Source organism: Fringilla coelebs (genome assembly GCF_963513975.1).
Source record: "Fringilla coelebs genome assembly, chromosome: 3".
NCBI lineage: Eukaryota > Metazoa > Chordata > Aves > Passeriformes > Fringillidae > Fringilla > Fringilla coelebs.
In genome coordinates, this window is record NC_140030.1 from 52,868,645 (window position 1) to 52,886,361 (window position 17,717).

The 17,717-nt window shown below is 41.0% G+C and overlaps 1 protein-coding gene across 2 annotated transcripts in view; it reads left to right on the forward strand.

Moving 5' to 3' along the window:
* NCOA7 (nuclear receptor coactivator 7) overlaps nt 1-17,717 on the forward strand; it is a 78,230-nt gene that overhangs the window by 43,109 nt on the left and 17,404 nt on the right. For both annotated transcript variants that reach the window (XM_084202699.1, XM_084202700.1), the window contains exons 4-8: nt 11,070-11,149; nt 11,945-12,052; nt 12,817-12,915; nt 13,994-14,119; nt 16,293-16,477. In XM_084202699.1, the coding sequence (XP_084058825.1) occupies nt 11,070-11,149; nt 11,945-12,052; nt 12,817-12,915; nt 13,994-14,119; nt 16,293-16,477 (598 nt within the window). The remainder of the gene's footprint in view (nt 1-11,069; nt 11,150-11,944; nt 12,053-12,816; nt 12,916-13,993; nt 14,120-16,292; nt 16,478-17,717) is intronic.

Consider the following 17,717-nt stretch of genomic DNA (forward strand, 5'->3'; position numbering starts at 1 on the left):
GTAATCACCCCTAATCTCTGGGGGCTTGATTTGGTCAGCCCTATTCATGTAGCAAAATACTTTCTATTCTAAGTGATCCAAGTGATTTACAAAGTGGGCTACCCAGTGTTGTGTTTAGTTGCTTAATACAGCAGTAAGAACAGGATCTAAATTTTCTCAAGTTCTGAGACCTTGCCTTAGTGTTTGTGCTTCAGCCCCAAAATGACTGTGGATATAAGGAGGGGTGAAAATGCAAATTATATGTTTCTATCAGAATGAAGATCTCAAATAAAATTGAAGCAGCATAAGAAGCAGTCAGTTTGGTTATAATTGCCTGTGGAGAATACTAAGGGTATTGGAATAACTTGCATATGAGGGGAACATGAAAGTACTGACTGGGCAGTGACTGGTTGGGAAGCTTTAGGAAGCTGGATTATTAGCACTGGTTAGTGCTAATAGAAACCATGTGGAAACAATAAAGTGGACAAGTGACTGAAAGACAGCTGTTTTCAGGTGACTTGTTTTGGAATGAGAACAAATGGTCTTGAATCCCAGAGGATCAGTGTTAAGGCCACAGGGTTATGTTGAAGCTGTGCTCTTAACAGATGTTTGCTAGAAAGTGTTGCACAGAGAAGGGATTCCTTGTCCATAGGCAGGAGAATTCAACCTGAGCAATAAGTGCAAGTAATAATGTTGTTAGCATTTAAGTTCTGAAAATTTGTGTGGAAATCTCAACAATGGGCAAGCTCCCCATACGTGTGGGGTCTGCTTCAAATTCTCATCTTGGTGGATAAGCTTTTGTTTGTTAAGTTAAACTAAGTAAAAGATGCAAATAGTTGAAAGTTGATGTTTTGTATGTCATAGGTAGGTATTGCCCATCAACACAACCTTGGCATTATTAGCACCATGCTCAAAGCAAATGAGCTAATAATCCCAGTGGCACACATGGCACCTTATCTTGAGATGGAAGACTGAGCTGTTTTTAAGTCTTCTGTTAGAAGGAAATGAAGCCATGTGGATATAAAACCAACTTGTAAACTCACCTGTTGATAGTCAGTAATCTAATGTGTATTTCAAGTAGGAAGCAAGGGAATTGAATGGGAAAGTAAAGGACAGAACATGAAAACTGTCCCGGAACATAATAAATAAGAGATTTCTTAGCTGTGTTACGAACAAAAGAGAAATTAAAAATAATTTAACCTCAGTATGTGATACTAGTAGTTGAATTTTCTGGTGCTTCTGACAGCAAAGAAGATAAAAGGACATAGAAGGAGAATTGATCTATTTATATACTGTGGTGTGATTTTCTCCACTCAGTTAGAAACTAAGGTAAACAGTAGCTTAATAGACGCAATTTTTTTTTAATTGAGGGAGCTGTTTTTCACACAGGAGTCCTGAGAGTTTATTGATGAATTTGTGATAACTGATGTGGGTTTTTTTTGGTAAGCCTTTAAAAGAGGTTGATAGAAAATTTTTATGTTCTGTCCTTAATTTTTGAATAGTCAATCAAGGCAAATTGCATTTGTAAGCATTTGTACACTGCTGATGTCCTGCATTAGTATTTTGTGAGGCCCTTGAGTTTATATTCTACAATGTCTCAAGTTTAAGATTTGGGTGGTAGGTCCCTCTGGTAGGATGACCAAGTGTGTTTATCTTGGAAGGGGTCAGTAGCTTTCTGTGTGGTTCAACACTTTATAGGTGAGGGGGGAAGTGCTCATCACAGGTTACTGATGCTGAATTACATGAATTGAGTGGTAACTTGAGTACAGGCAGATTACATGTTTTAAAGGTAGGTTGTAGAACAAAGCTTTCCAGGATGAATGGCCTGTTAACTATGAAAAATTACTTGGGGTACTTGATGTGCCTATTTACCTGACTGTAAACTTGGAAAACATCATTTTGGAGGCAAAAAAATCCTACAGTACTTGAAACTTTTATGCGGGTGAGTAAAAGGAATTCCAGTATGACAGTGTGACTGCTATTGAATGGCTGTGTCCAAGCCTGGTGGTGTGTGTGATTCCAGGGGAAGAAGTGCTAGAGAGGCAGCAGGAGAGCCCATGCCATTCCAGACCAGAGCCCATTTAGTGTAGCATATGTTCTCCCACAAGAGCTGCACGTGGATGTCTGGGGAAGATGATGACACTGCTGTCCTCTTCTGAGCTGCTCATAGTTCATGCATTTAGAGTGCTCTACCGTATGCTTATCTTGTCTCTCCCTGGGCCTGTGCGGGTTCCTGCAGTATCTTTTAGTGAAGAGTGACAGGTTTCTGCTGGCTTTGTTGGGTGGCCATGGGTTCTTGTATAAGAAACTGAACTGTCAATCCCTACTCACCATCTCCAAGACTCCTGTGATTTTTCCTGTGCGTTTCTTTGGTGTTTTCTGGCTGGTTGGTTGGGTTTTTGTTTCTTCTTTTCTCTCTATAAAATATCCCTCTTCCATAGTTTCCTTTCTGGGCTGAAGATCTTCAGCATTCTTTACATGTAAGCTGTTCCATGGCTTTGCTTGTCCTTGTTAGCCTCCTCTGGACCTCCAGGACCCTGGATACTGGAACTGGGCATGTTTTTACTCTTAATTCAGGTTTCTGACTTGGTTTACTGCGAGTTCTGTTTAGCACAACTCAGGGAAGAAGGAAAATGTTGGAGACTGGAGGAAGCTGCGAGAAACTACTTTGCTTATAACTCTTCTTGAGGGAGAAAAAACCCAAGAACCTTATCCTAAATTAATTGTGTAATTGAAATATAGCAAAGAGCTTTGACAGGCTCAGCAGACCAGGACATGGAGGGAAACAAGTGGAGATTAGAAATCAGGGATACCTTTCTAACAGTGGCATAAATTATTGAGGCAGAAAATTAAAAAGTGGTGTTTCTGTCATGGGGGAAAAAATATCAGGATTTGCTATTTTACAAAGTTACATTCCACTATAGCAATTACTCAAAGTAAGATTGACATCTTGTCCATCAGTGACATCTTGTGATCTGTTCTGGAAAGGTCAGACTATGGAATGACAGGCTGGTGTTTAGCTAGCTAAAACTGATCTCACTGCTGAAAGACTCAGGTGTGTTTCCAAGGGCTGCCTGTTTTCCCAAGGCCTGAATTTTCAGAAAGAGTGAGCACTTATGTTTTTAATTATATTTAAACTCAGATGCACTTAACATCTCTGAACAGTGGTCCCAGAGGAATAGAGAAAGGCTGTGGAGTGATTGGTCCCATAGCCCATGGTGAGGCTGTGACAGGTGTGTGTGTGCAGGAGGTGAAAAGGAAGCCTGCCAGGAGAATTAATAAAAAGAGTTGTCATATTTCTGCCAGGGATAATGAAGGGAAATAAGTCTTTGTGGTTAGCAAGTTCGTCACTTCCAGGATCCACTGGCTCATCTTGCCTGGGGTAGCCTGGCTTTTCTAGGTTGTGCCAGCTGCCTGCTGAGTCTTGTGCTTGCTGAGCACGGGTGCCCTGTGGAGTTAGTCTCGAGTACCTGCAAGGCGCGTGCAGCTCTTCAGAGGCAGCCTTGGTGGTGTATCCTGTTCTGGGATAAAGAGTTGGAGTCTCACAGGTCTTTCTCTTCCATGTTTCCTGGAGGGCTATCAACCAGGCAGATTGCATTCTTTGCCTCTTCCCCTACCCAGGCTTCCAGAATCTGTACCCTGAGTGCCTGTGGAGCAGTCCTCTGCAGCACCCACGTGTATAACAGCTCTCTCCTGTTTCCCGTGACTCACCGTAGCTCTCTTGGGATTTCTGCCCCCAGGGAATAGGCAGAATATTCTCATTTTAGTTTCAGACATTCTTCTCTAAGACAGGAATATTCATAAGCCAAGTATGTAAAAAGCACAATATAGTGCATTTGAAATCATGTTGCAAATCTTTTGGTCTCCAAGCAGAGGCAGAAGTAGTCATTTTTAGGGTGTCTGCATAACTCAGGCATGGTATCCTCAAGGCAGGCTTTTAATTTCTCCACCAAGTTCCCATATTGTGCTTGAAAAGCGCTGTTGAAAGTGAATATAAATGCTCTAAAAAGCAGCACTCTCTTCACGTGCATTTAAATAATAATACAAAGTTAAGCCAGATTTTTTTGATTGTGTAACATCCTCGCTCCCAGCTTTCTCTACTGACGTCTCCTAATATCTTCTCAGTCTGTTGCGATGTCCCTGTTGCAACTTGTTGGGTCATGCTTGGGATCCAACAGTAGCTTGTATAAACTGAGTTGCTCTTTTCTATGGCTTCTGAGGATCTCCATGATGAAGTGATGACAGTCAGCAGCATATCAGATTCTGATGTCATCTCCAGACATGAAAACAGAGCATGTGTCCTGTATCTTTGGAATCTTTGTGATTTTCATCTCTATTTTTAGCCTCTGACCTTGTAAACACCATTCAGTACACAGGACAGTACAGTGCTTGATTTTAGGTGACATTGTCCTGGTTGACTTACATAGCCTTCCTTCCCAGGCAAGCTGTGGTGTGTTCAGCAAAATAAATTAGGTGTAGTGTTAACAGTTTTCTAAAATATCCATATTTTCTCTTGTGATGCCTAAGTGTTCCTTCCCTCAGCCCTACTTTGTTGATAGGCTGATTCCCCTCACTCTGTGTACCTAATGTCATGGATAGTCAGAAATTTTATGGTAATACTTTAGTGAAAGATGTGTTTGGATGCTGACATGTTCCTGAATAGGATTCACAAGTAATGCTGTCAGACCACAAAGGAGCTAAAGCCCCTTCTTGGGGATGAAGTAAATAAAGAGGAAATTTAAGTTCCTTAAACATTTGCAGTTTTTTCATGTAGAAGCTGCAGCATGTGAATATTGCATGAATATCAGTAGTCAAATTTTTATTGAAGTGTGCCTAAAAATACCTAATAACAAAAGGAGTTACTACCTTTTTTATCAGTTCTTTGAACCGATTGTCATTTTTCCTTGAGACTCTGTATTTTCTGGTGATCTCTTTATTCCTTTGAAAGAATTGCTTGGAAAATAATTAGCGGACAGTCAGTTTTTATTGGGAATGGAGAAAAGTTGTTCAAGGCGTGGCTATTTCAGAGTCATGTGTCTGGATTTGTAATGATCAGGGAGTTGCTATGTTCCTGTGTCAGGAGAAGTCTCACTAATGAAGGAGCACAAGTGTGGTTGTGACGGATGACAGCTGCCCTTTTGCTTCAAGTGACTTCAGCAGTAGTGAAGGAGAAAGCCAACTGATAGGATTCAGTAGAGTAGAAATGTGCAGAAATAAGGTGAGGGCTTGTCAGGAGACTCTAGAGAAAGTGGGAAGCAGAAAAGAAAAACAGATACCTGAACTGGTGAGAAAATGTAGGGATTTTTTTATTTCTCATTTAACATGGTAGCAGTACATTATCCAGATCTAAGTAGGGAATGCTTCTGCCTAACTTGCTGGTTTTCTTCAGGGAGATAGGTCTGATAAGATGGCTAAAAAACCTTTTTATATGCCTTCCCCCTAACTGCTGCAGGTGGCTGAAGGAGAGGCTGGGTCTCTTTTCTCAGAGGCTGCTGTAGCTGAAATATCAGAGTGGGTAGAAGATGTCCCAAACCAGGAATCTGGCCCCTGTGGTGGTGGGGTTCACCCACGCTTGACAGGAGCTGAAAGAAATACTTTTTATTTAAAACTAGTGATTTTAATGTGAATGCCGTTCAGTTCATCACTTTGAGAGTCATGAGAAAAGCCAGAAAGATGTTTTAAATCACAATTACATCATTCTGTGCACAAATTTGCACATAGCAGAATTGCTGAAAGTTATTAAAATGTCAGGGTAGAAGGTAGGACTGGAAAAAATTGTTTAGATAAACTGATTTGTCTTCCCCCTCTATCATCCCAAGCAGTTCTTTCATATTCTTGAGATCTCTGTGTGTAGAATCACTAAAGTGATACTTACTGTATCCTGTCTCTGTCACCCTAATTGGTATCAGGCCTCCTTCATTGATAAGGAAGCTACCCCAGGAAGCTTTGTTTGCTTAATTTCTTATCAGTACCCTGATTAGGTTACTCTGAGGGATAGCTGTTCTCCTCTGAATTTATTGTGTTTCAGATTCTCTCAAGCTACCTGTAGGTTTTCACCTCTTTGTTCTGGTGCTCGGCTGGACTAGAGTAATATAATTTTATTGCTTCTAACAAATCTGTAATAGAGATGTGGGACTGGAATGTCCTGAAACAGCAGTGACATACCAAGCAGCATGGAAAAATGATTAGTATGTGATGTGGAAAAATGACTAGTATCATACATGTTTAAGGAAACCCTCTTTTCTGTCACCATCACATATTATTGGTTTTTTCAAAGCTTAAAACCTGTGTTTGGTTTTACTTCCTCCAACTCGAAAAAGGTTGTAGTAGGAGAAGAAAAGCTAGCAAGAAGGGCAGCCTTTGTGATCAGAGAAACAGGACAGTCCAAAGTATCGCAGGATTAGTCAGCTGGAAAAAGCAAAGTAACTGAGAAAAGATGCTGGAAATCTGTGACATCCTGAGTGGTATGCAGAAGGTGAATAATGACTATTTATTTGTTCACCCTTAAAATAGCATTAATTAGGGTGTTCAGTGAAGTATGAGGTACAAGAAGGGAAGCACTGCTTTATGAGCACGTGTTAGCATGGGGTTCATTGGCATAGAAGTGGTGTGGAGCTCTTGAAAGAGCAGAACAGCTCAGTGAATGGTGTTACTCTGGGAAATCTGTGATTTTGGGGCTAATCAGGGGAAAGATTTCCCTACTGACATGTGGCCTAAATCTTTGGTAAGACAGAAATTAATGAGTAAAATGGACTTTTGCACCAAGTGTGCCATCGCCTCTATCCTCTCAGGCTACTGAGATTGTTTGCCAGGTGTGGAAAGCGGTCAGTCCTTTGTCCCCGGTTTGCTTGGGCATTCCTGCCAGCAGTGCCAGACATGGGGCTGGCGGGGGCTCGGGACCTGCCCAGAGGGTTCAGCTGGCACTGCCAGCGCTGTCACACCTCGCACTCATTTGGGCTGGGCAGCAGTGGTGCTGGTGGCATCATCCTGCAGTGAGGATGGCCCCTGCTCCATGTGGGCAGCCCAGGAGACTCCTGATGCTCCTTGACCTATTCTATCTACTTACAGAGCTATTTACACAGTTGCAGAGGTGTAATTCTCCTATCACGTCAAGGTCTTCTGGGTGATAAACTGATTGACCTCTTTATCATACTCCTTCCTTAGTTGGTTTCCAAATTACTCTTAGGTAACTCTTTTTTGTAAGGTTTCCTGTAACACTGCTAAATGAAATGTCAAGAGTCTGCTAGGAAACTGAGATACAAATATATCATTACAGGCAGAAAAATTCCCATTCTAGACCTGTCTGTTTTCAGTAAGCCTGTATTTTCTTGCCTATTCTCACTTGGCGTTCTTCTTCTCACTGCTTATTATTTTACTATTTTTACATAATTCTCAATTTACAAGTTTCCCAAAACCACTGAGAGGTTCAGTCCACCCACTCTGCCTTTTGCCTAAAAATGCGGCGTGATCAAATTTGCATTAACACCTAGTCACTTCTCATGGGTGTGCAATCCCATCTCCAGCGTACATGCAGTGCAGGAAAATTTGGGAGTCAGAGCCATGAGTCATTTCACCACTAAGCAAGTGTTCAAGTTCGAAAAGTAGCCAAAGGCAGTTGTTTCAAGCCTCTGGAGCTCTTCATGTAGTTCTTACTGAAAGAAATGTGGTTCCTGAGGCTTCCATCATGCCTACGTGTGCTCTGGGTGCCTTTGTGGCTATACAAAAGCTGCCTGCCTTCAGATCATGTCAGAAAATGTTTGGCTTCCTGGAGGAGAAATGGGAAAAGATGAGGGGAACTGTAGAGCAGTATACTGTGTGTGTTTAAGTATATTAAGTGTGTTGCTTTGGCAGGCTTGCCAGTCACTCTGCTGTAAACTGTTCATCTGGAGCACAATTTTGTGACCTTGGCCTCACCACATGAGGAGTATGTGGGCTTAGCAATTCCTGTCAGGTTTAATGGGATTCATTGCAATTTTTTCTTCTGAAGGTCTGAAATTTTTAATTCATGATTTTAAATCTTTATATGCACAATTAAAAACATAGGCTAGTTAAGAATTCACACTATTCAAATAATTAGGATGTTGTTTTGAATTGCCCAAACCTGTCTAGTACTTAGGCATAATGTATGGACAGTGTTCTCGACCCTTTGTTGATGGGATAGGAAAAAAAAAAAAAAAAAAGGGAGCAGTAGGGGGTAGAAGAAAAAAGTATCCAAACACAAAATGTCAGGTTTTGGTTTCAGGAGACAAATAAATGCACAGACTGTGACTGCTTCTTTTAGCCTGAAGCTAAACAGACTATACAACATGTATTCTTGCACATAGGTGTGAAATAAAATTGTCTAATTGTTCAACTTATTTAGGGTTTATTAACACTTATTGACAAAAAAGCATGGTATTTTGTTCAGTGTAAACTCAGCTTGCCTTTCAAACTTCTTTTTCTTGTCCTGCAGTTAGAGGTTTTCAACTACGTGGGCATACTTAGTTCTCTATTGTACCACGCTTGTGTTCAGGATCCTACTAAGCAAACGGGTTCAGAGTCCTGTCAGCCAAGAACTAGAGCATATTATATGTCTCCTGTGAATACAGTATGTACAGGTTATGTAAATGTTATACAGGTTATAGCCTTTTCCTGGATAGTATTTCTTAATCTCCAAATTTAGCAGACAATGCAGTCAGGAGGACCTGGAAAATACTGATATTTCACAGGGGAGACAGAGGTGTCCTACCTCCCAGGTAGGAAGCTTCAGGGGAGAAAGTTGTCTGTATTGCTATTTTATGGTCTTTTTGTGCCACAGGGGCATAGTGGTTGCTGTTGTAGTCAACTCTCCATTTTTAAACACAAAGCTTTGGAACAAAAGATGTTCAGCTAATAGGAAATATTATAAGCTCTTCAGAGAAACTGCTTTTATTGCATGTCATTATTTCTCCCATCTACATGCAGACTTAAACATTTTTCCCACTCAGCAGGTGCAAAATCTCTTTCTCTCTCTCTACATCTCTCTGGCCTACTTTATTTTTATTCCCACCCCTCCAGGGTCTTACTGGTGCATGTGTAGTTAGTGTGAGATTATTGCTCTTAACTGTTTCCTACCTTGAGTTTTGTTTCAGAGATTAGTAAGGGTAAAATATCTGACACCTTGTCTACTTTTTTCAGCCAGACCAACTCTAGCTGAAAGGTCTGCCTTTCTCCAGGGAAAGGTCACAAAAAGTTCAGGTAGTTTGCCTACACGTGTGATATGTAGTTGTAATTATAGTTATCCTGGACTAGTTGAAGTGGTTTCTCCTAATAGCACAAAACAGTGTGAACTCAGTAGTTGGCAGGGTTTCTTCAGGCAGGATTGTGCTATATTGGCAGTTGTATGCAGGTAATGGATAAAGAAAACATCCAGTATTTGTCAGATTTTTTGTTTGTCATGTTGTCATTGTGTTTCTGGTGGTTTAATACTCTGCCCTGCTGATGCTGCCATTACCTGTTTTACCACACACTTTTACTTTGATCAGCAGAAGGTGGCATGACAATGGTGAAAACACAAATGGCCAGAAAAACACTGTAAGAAAGCTAATTAAAAAAGTTTCAATGTGGGTGTCCACTCTCAGAGGTGAAGTGTCTGAGATCATTGAGTGATGCTGTGTTTCAGAATGCTGCCAGGGAAAAGCCAGCATCATCCTGATCTTCCCGTTCCTCCCGCTGTCCTTCATGCCGTGTACACTGTGTGCATGTACTTAAACTGAGTTTGGTTTCTACACGCTTTCTGCCTCTGTTGCCTTACTGTAGTGTCCCTAACCAATGCACTTCTCATGACTGCATCCCTGACAGGTGGTGGGGGGGATATGCCAGCAGTAACGCCTGGATGCATGTCCAGGGCTCTTGTGAGTCTCTTCTGACTGAGGGACACTGAGGCAGCCCCACAGCATTTGTCTTGCTGTGGCATGGGCCAGCAGAAGGCTCAGGTGCAGCACACGGGGCCCCTCCTTGTTTCTTGTGTACATTACAGTGTGGCAGGCGAGTCCTCGCCCTTCCTTTTACTATCTGCCTCTTGCTCTCTGGAAATAGCAAAGGTTGCAGCAAAGCCTGAACGCAAGTGAGAAGCCCTGTGTTGCCATTTCCAGTCCTTTCCTCCCTGATCTTCCAGAGCTGCCGGCTTGGACCACAGGAGGAGTCCCCCCTGGACAGCGTGTCCCTGCTCCTGGTCCTGGCTGCTGCTTTTGCTGGGCCCAGCCTTGCTTTTTATTCTTGTCTCTCCCTGCTTCATCCAGGCTGCAGCATCCTGCCGCAGGCAGTGGGACCTTTCTGAGGGCTTGGGGGCAGTCAGGCAGGGAGAGCCATGAATTGCCTCCTGGCACCCCATCCTCACTCCTGGAGCTGGGGCTGCATGCTGCCCTCGCTCCCCCCAGGTATGTGGGTCTGGGCTCTGGGTTTGGAGGGGAGCCCGGTGGGGCTGGGGCTGGCTGGGCAGCTCCGTCCTCCCTGAGCCTTGGCTTTACTCACCCACTGCTGTCGTAAGAACTGGAAATCTCTATCCTGCTCTGGTAGAGAGCTCTGGTGCTGACGAGTCACGAGTGCCTTTTGGGTCCTGCAAGGGTTTGAGTTCTGCAGCTGTAGTGAGTTCTGTGTATTGCAGCTGATAGAAAAACTGTTCTGCACAAACTTTCTGCTTTCTCATGCTGGACTGTATACATGCATGCTTTGCACACTTCTACCTTCAGAGATTAAAGTAGTGTTTAAACATATTGTGGTTGTACCAAGGCAGTAGATATGAGTATATTCACCTGGGGGTACAAAATACTTGTATCCAGAGCTGAACTGTGTAGGAATAACCAAGAAACCATGGGAGCAGTTGTGTATTGCTATGGTATCATATGTACATTACTCCAGCAGAGTTCCTGAATGATTACTAAACCTGCTGTACTTGATGAAGGCTTCTTGCCTTACAATTTAATCTTAAGGCCTAATAGGCATTTTAATGTGTCCTCTTGTTGTTCTTCTTCACAGCTGCAATTTGCACATACTGTAGATTTCTTTCAAAGTATGCTGAAAGGTAAACATCTTGACAGTCAATTACTTGAATTTTTTTTTCTTCTCTTTAGATGACAATCAAAACAAAAGCAATGAAAAGAAAGAGAAGAAGATGGTTTCTCAGAAGCCCCATGGTACCATAGAATATATAGTAAGTGCTGGTGTGTGGTGTGTTCATGCCTGCCTTTTGGAAGTGGAGCTGTTGATGTTGAGAGGGGGGCAGCGGCACAAAGCTGTGAGCACTAATTCTTTCTCAGTTTGCACTTCTCTCAATAGAGATTGCTTCTATTGATACCATTGAAGTAACACCATATGGAGAGAGCTAGGGCCACATCCTGAATCTCTGCCTCTTGCAGCTGCCTGTTCCATTTTTACTTCTGCATTATGGCTCTCTAACAGAGCGGTAGTTTTGTTATCCTGAAAAATACTCCTATTCTGCAGTGTTGCTTAAGCCACCAAGCAGTTGACTGCTGGATGAGATCTGTGTCTCTAAGCTGGAGCAGGGCAGCAGTGTGCTAGCTCTGCTCTGTCTGTGTGAGCCCTCAGGTCCCTAAGTGCATTCCACTCTACCACAGGGAGCCTCTGTGGAAGGTGGTGTCCCAGCTGGGAACCACACAAACGCCTGACGTGCTGTGGCTGCTGGAGCTGTAGTGAACTTTGCAGTGTATGACCTTCCCCCCCCTTGCCAGACCAGTTGTAAATGCAGATGTGCTGCATTTAAAGTTTTAAGAGAAAAGGAGAGGGACATCTGTAACACCTCTACATTTTTTCTGCTGTATATTGTGAAAGAATATTTCTGTCCTTTTTTTTTATGATACTGGCTTATAACCTAAGCTATTAAATAGATGTCTGTCAAGTCTATCCCTGCAAACAGTCTGTTAAATGGGTTTATTCTTGTGTGGTGCTGTGTTCAGTATGGTATCTTAGTCATCAACTCTTTCTTCAGGCTGGAAATCAGGACACCATAAACAGCATAGCATTAAAGTTCAACGTCACCCCAAACAAGCTGGTGGAGCTCAATAAGCTTTTCACACAGACAATTGTGCCAGGCCAGGTAAATCTTTTATTTATTTGGGTTTTTTTTTTAAATACCTGAAACATAATCATTTGCTATACATTTAGAAGTTTTTTACTACTTACATGTATCTTTTAGGTACTTGGATACAAAGATAATGGACACTAATTTAAAGCCCTCCCTCAAAGTGAAATTCAGTAGATTATTACTTGGAATTGGTGTGATAGGAAAGCTTTGTAATTGACTTGTTATTTATGTACTGTCACTAAAGCCTAAAGATGACTCTGAAGCTCAAGAGGCGTTGCAAGGGTGTTGGATTATTGGGAAGTCTGGATAAATGCAATCTATAATGCATTAAAGAATTAGAGAGAGAGAGAAATTGAAATGCCTTTGTGCCATTTTGTTGGGTAGGAGTCAGTCTCCTGTAAGATGAGAAATAAATGGAGAGAGACTTTTTAGGAGAGTCCTAAATCCTAAAATTTCCAGGAGTGGAAATGCAAATGTGGAGATTAACACTTGGTTCATAAAGAGCAAATCTCTACTTCTGCTTCACAGCCATGCAGAAGCTGACGTGTCTTGATTTCCATATAGGGAAACTGAGGCACAGAGAGATGGTGTGACTTGCCTAAGAATACCCAGCAGACAAAGCTGGAATAAGGAAATTAGTTTAATTTTTCTGAATGTTTTTAAGGGGTACATTGCAGATAGGAGTGATCAGTATTGTGTTGTCTTTCTAATACAACATAGTTAATAACCTTTTAAAGCTTTTGCCTCACTGTTTTGAAATGCCTTTTTGTATTTAGATTCTCTTTGTGCCAGATACAAGTGCTGGGAGGCTGTCTTCTAGTCCTGGTGCTCCTGTTTCTCCTTCATCATCAGATGCTGAATATGATAAACTCCCTGTAAGTCAAACATGCTTCTCCGGTCTTAAACTCTCAAAATATTTTCTGATCTTGAAACTGAGAATCAGGGCTGTGTAAATAGGAGTTTTGAGTTTACGGGCCTTTTGTGTAGTGTCTTGCATTAAATTAGTTTGCTGTACTACAAAATTTACCATTGTCTTAAAAATATTCCAAATTAAAGAATTCAGAGTGTGGAAACCCATTACAAGTTCAGTTGGGCCCAAAGTCTAATCAAAACTACTAAAAATAGTGTAGTGCATAATCTTTAAAGAACAGAAAGCTAAATATGAAAAATTATTTCGTGTTTCCTACTGGAGATTTTTATGCTGCTTTGTGGTCCAGAGCCTTGATCCTGCACTGGCATCCTTGAACAGGGAGGCTGTTAGTTTAGTCTGAGCAGTCAGTTTCTTTCTAGTTAAATTGTGGTGGTACCCGTTTACAGACTTGTCTTTAGACAAGACTGCTGGATTTAATCTTTGTGAAAGGTCTTGGCATAGCTGATTTTTCATTTTCTTTAGAAGGTGATTGGCCATGATGATTTTTAGACAGTACCTTTAGGCAGTTTAGCTGCCTTTAACTTCTTTAACATCTGCTGAGATTAAAGTAATTAGTCATTTTAAATACATCACTAGTCAAAAGTGGAGAGAAGCTTGGAGTAAATAATTGTGTTTACCATTACCCCTATGCCATCTGCATAGGGGAATCACACCAGTGCTCTGTGAGCAGAGGTCTTCAAGTGTAGATGATGTGTCAGGGTAGGCCCTCTCCCTACTGAGAGTGTGGAACTGAACTTTGGTGAGTTGACCTGCCTTGGTGCTTTTTAATTTCTTGCCTGTTATTTGTATGGAGTTTCTTGTAAGGTTACAAGGGTGGGTTGGTTGATTTTTTTTTTTCAATACCGGACACTGTAGGAAGTGTGCATATATATACCTACATACATGACCATTGCTTTTCTTATACAAACTAAAAGATACTTGTTTGAAAAATAATTGTTTGAACCTGGCCTTGTAGTTTTCAAAAATCTAGAAGTATACGACTCTGGTCCTGTTGCTCTGCACTGAACTTCTTCTTCTCTAAGGATGCTGATTTGGCAAGAAAGGCTTTCAAACCAGTGGAGAGAGTCCTGTCCTCTACTTCAGAAGAGGATGAGCCTGTGGTTGTCAAATTTTTAAAAATGAATTGTCGTTACTTCACAGATGGTAAGGTAAGTGGAACCTGATTTTTGGGCATTGTTTGAGATTCTCTTGGGTAAGTGAGAGATGAACACTGGGGAAGTCTAATATGCTTAATGTTTTTAAAGAATGTAAAACTTATGTTGGCTTTCTCTATTACTGTTGTGTTTGTTGGTACTGTGATAATATGCTGTATACTTTTGCTCATTTGCCTGTGTGTTGCTAGATACACAGAGAGAGCTGCACTTCAGAGTTATGACATGTCAGGATTAAGTTGTCCATGTCCATCAAATTGAGCAACAGCTTTATAAAATGAGTACATGCCAATCTATTTCATTTATGACATGAAGAAAAATTTTGACTGTTTCCAGAGCAGTGTTTCCAAATATGTTTATGTTGCTTCTGCACTTGTTAATGAATGCTGTGCAAGCCTAATAAAAGGATAAGTATTGCATTATACAATCTTTTCTTTCTGTTTCTTGTAACATAGGCCAGGACTGCAATCCTAAATTGCAGCAAGTGTTTTAGAAGCACAGAGCTTGGGTAGTATTTTAGCCCTTTTCTCAAGGTTGCAAGACACTGTCTTCCTGAACTGCCTACTTTGACATATCTGTCCTTGTTGACTCTGGTTTCAGTTAGCTGTCTGCGTGTTTGGGTTTTCAAGTTCTCTGGAATTTATAACACTGGAGATGCTAATCATTGTAGTTACAACATTTTTTTCCCCCTTAGTCCTGACTTTTGTAAGATGGATGTGTTTACACCTAGGGTTTCTGGCTTCTTTTTGCATTGAGTGGATGTAGACTGTATTTATCAACTCTGCAGTTTTACAGTCTGCATTTTGTAGAATATAATAGAGGACTCCTTGATGTCTGGCATGTAAATTAGGGCAGTACTGTCACTTGCTCTGTGATGCTTATTAGGTGCAGGGGATACAGATTGCCACTTTTATGGCTGCAGGATGGAAAAAGTAATTTTCAGCCAGAGCAATCAAAAATGAGATGGCTTCTTTGCCAGTGTAGCTGAAATCCCTTGTTCCTGGCTTCCTGCAGTGGCTGGGCGGGAAGTACTTCCTGCTGATGTATTCTATTCTGACTTCTGGGAGAACCTCTGCACTTGTTTTCATTTTGTCATCCAAACACAAACCAAGCTTGAGGAGCGAGTCATACAGGAGAATCGAATGGGAAATACAAACAGACTTTGCTTTATAAAGGAGCAGGCATTCATGTGCTGATTTGCTAGTGCCAAGCCATCAGCTTGATATCTTAACTGCTTTAAAAAAAAGCCCCACAGACCAAGCTTGTGGTCTTTTACCTGTGTATTTATGAGCCTTCCCTGGCTTGCCTTGCAGATGACCTCATATAATTAAGCACTCATATATCTGCAGTGTGGGCCATTCCAGTTGATCTCTGTCTCTCTTTTGTGAGATGTCATGATTTACAAACAGATTCTGAGTTAGTCTGGTGAATTTTGTAGTTCATCTGGAGGAGAGGGTTCAGACAGTGGCAATCTTCTTTTTAAGCCTTGGAAAATGGTCAGTTGCCATGGACTGATGCTGAATAATGGCTGATGCAGCAGCATTTTATCAAATCCATTGCTAGAGCACATTTTGAAGAATTAAATGAATCCTCTGCAGCTGTGCAGAATATGCTTGGACCAATCATAGGAGCTGTTTCTAGGTTGGGAAGAAGCTGTCTCATATCCGATCCCTGTATGGAGAGGCTTTTTGCATGTTCCTCTGGGAAAGTAGATCAAGAGGACCTCTGATGTTAGCATAGTAACCTAGATGTTTCCATGAATAAAACTGCATGCAAGTGTGCTAGTTGCATGTAAAGTCATGGATCAAATGAAAGTAGCTGCATCCAGAATAAAATGCTATGTAGATTTTAAAAAAATAAATCCACTAATCTGTTTTGTTTGAGATTGATTAACAATCACATTTTTAGCTTGTAGCACTCAGCACTGAAAGCGGAATAGTTCAGATGTTCTTCCTTATCAGCCAGGAACTTGGATGTTAGTAAGATTTCTTTTTTTTAATCTCCTTAAAATGTCTGACTTGATGCAATTGGAAAGCAAAGTATTTTGCTAGCAAACACTGCATGACACAGTATAAAGAGGCAGGCAAGTGATTTTGCTTTTGAGGATGGTAGCCTAAAACCGAACACCCAGTGGTAAATGGTGTGCTGACTCTTTCTTCTCCTGTTTTAGGGTGTCGTTGGAGGAGTCATGATAGTAACTCCCAACAATATCATGTTTGACCCACATAAGTCTGATCCTCTGGTAATTGAGAACGGCTGTGAAGAGTATGGGCTCATCTGCCCCATGGAGGAGGTTGTCTCTATAGCTCTCTACAATGACATCTCTCACATGAAGATTAAAGATGCACTGCCATCGTAAGGAGTATTCTTCCCTGAACTTACATTTTCAGGTTTTCAATAAGGGTCATGGAAAAGGGGTGGAGAATGGGGGAATGGAGGGGAAGAGTTTTAGTGCAACAGAGTAAAGTGCCGGCTAAGGAATGATTCACTCATGTTGTTCTTCAGAACAACTCTCTCTTTAGAACACTAAAGTGGCATTAAACACAAATGGTCACAAATGTGAGAACCCAAGTGCAAAGGAGTAAAAACCAGTAATCAATAAAAGCATTTGTAATATGCCACAGTTGGGTGGCTCTGGTACTGACCTGTCTCTAGGGCTCTTTCAGTGAATGTGAAGAGGTTTAGATTTTGACCATTTATTGTGTTACCAGGACTGTTCTCAGAGGAGCATTTGAAACTTTTGAAGTTAACACCACCATAGCTACCATCTTCAGGACTTACAGAAACACCAGACTGTGGAATACTTGTATCTCAGAACCAGAAATACATTGATAGTTATAATCCATAATACATTATAGACTTTCTGGGGTGGGCTGCTTTCATTTATGCACAGACCAGGCACTGTTTATCTATTTGTTCTAAGAAGGATTTTGTTCTTACAGGCAATACCTGTTTGAACAGTGAAATTCATTGAATTTCACATTTCAAGAAAAACTTTCCAGATACTACTTCTTAGTAATTTTCAAATGATGAGTATCTTGTTTTCTACTTCTCTTCAGAGTCTTAGCAGTAACAAAGAGCTGAAGTTTTATGCTGATACATTTATTCAGCATTTTCCATTTTGAAATATTTTATAATTGTCCTGTTTTAAAAAGAAATATTTGGGGAAGCCTGCATTCAAACAGGATGTTTGAATCATGTAAGGAAATAGAAGAAGAAAGCTGCTAACTGTTGCCTGTTACTGTTCCACAGTAAACATGTTCAAACAGGATACAGCTTATCTCCGATTTTTTTTTTCCTCAAAAATACATTTGTACTGACTAGGGAAGCATGGATGGTTGTAGATGTTGACTCATTGTCAGGTGTGGGAAATTACAATATTAATAGGATTTGAATTAAATTCCAGCAGCTAAATACATGTCCTGTGCTTTTTTGTTATGGAACTTCTGATGACTTGCACATTCTTATTACATGTGTTACATTTCTTCACCCACGTGGCATATTCTGCCAAGTGGTTTATTCATTTTATTTTGGTATTACGCTTTCAGCATTTTTCTCCATTCTCTTTAAAGTCACTTATTTCCAGTACTGTATG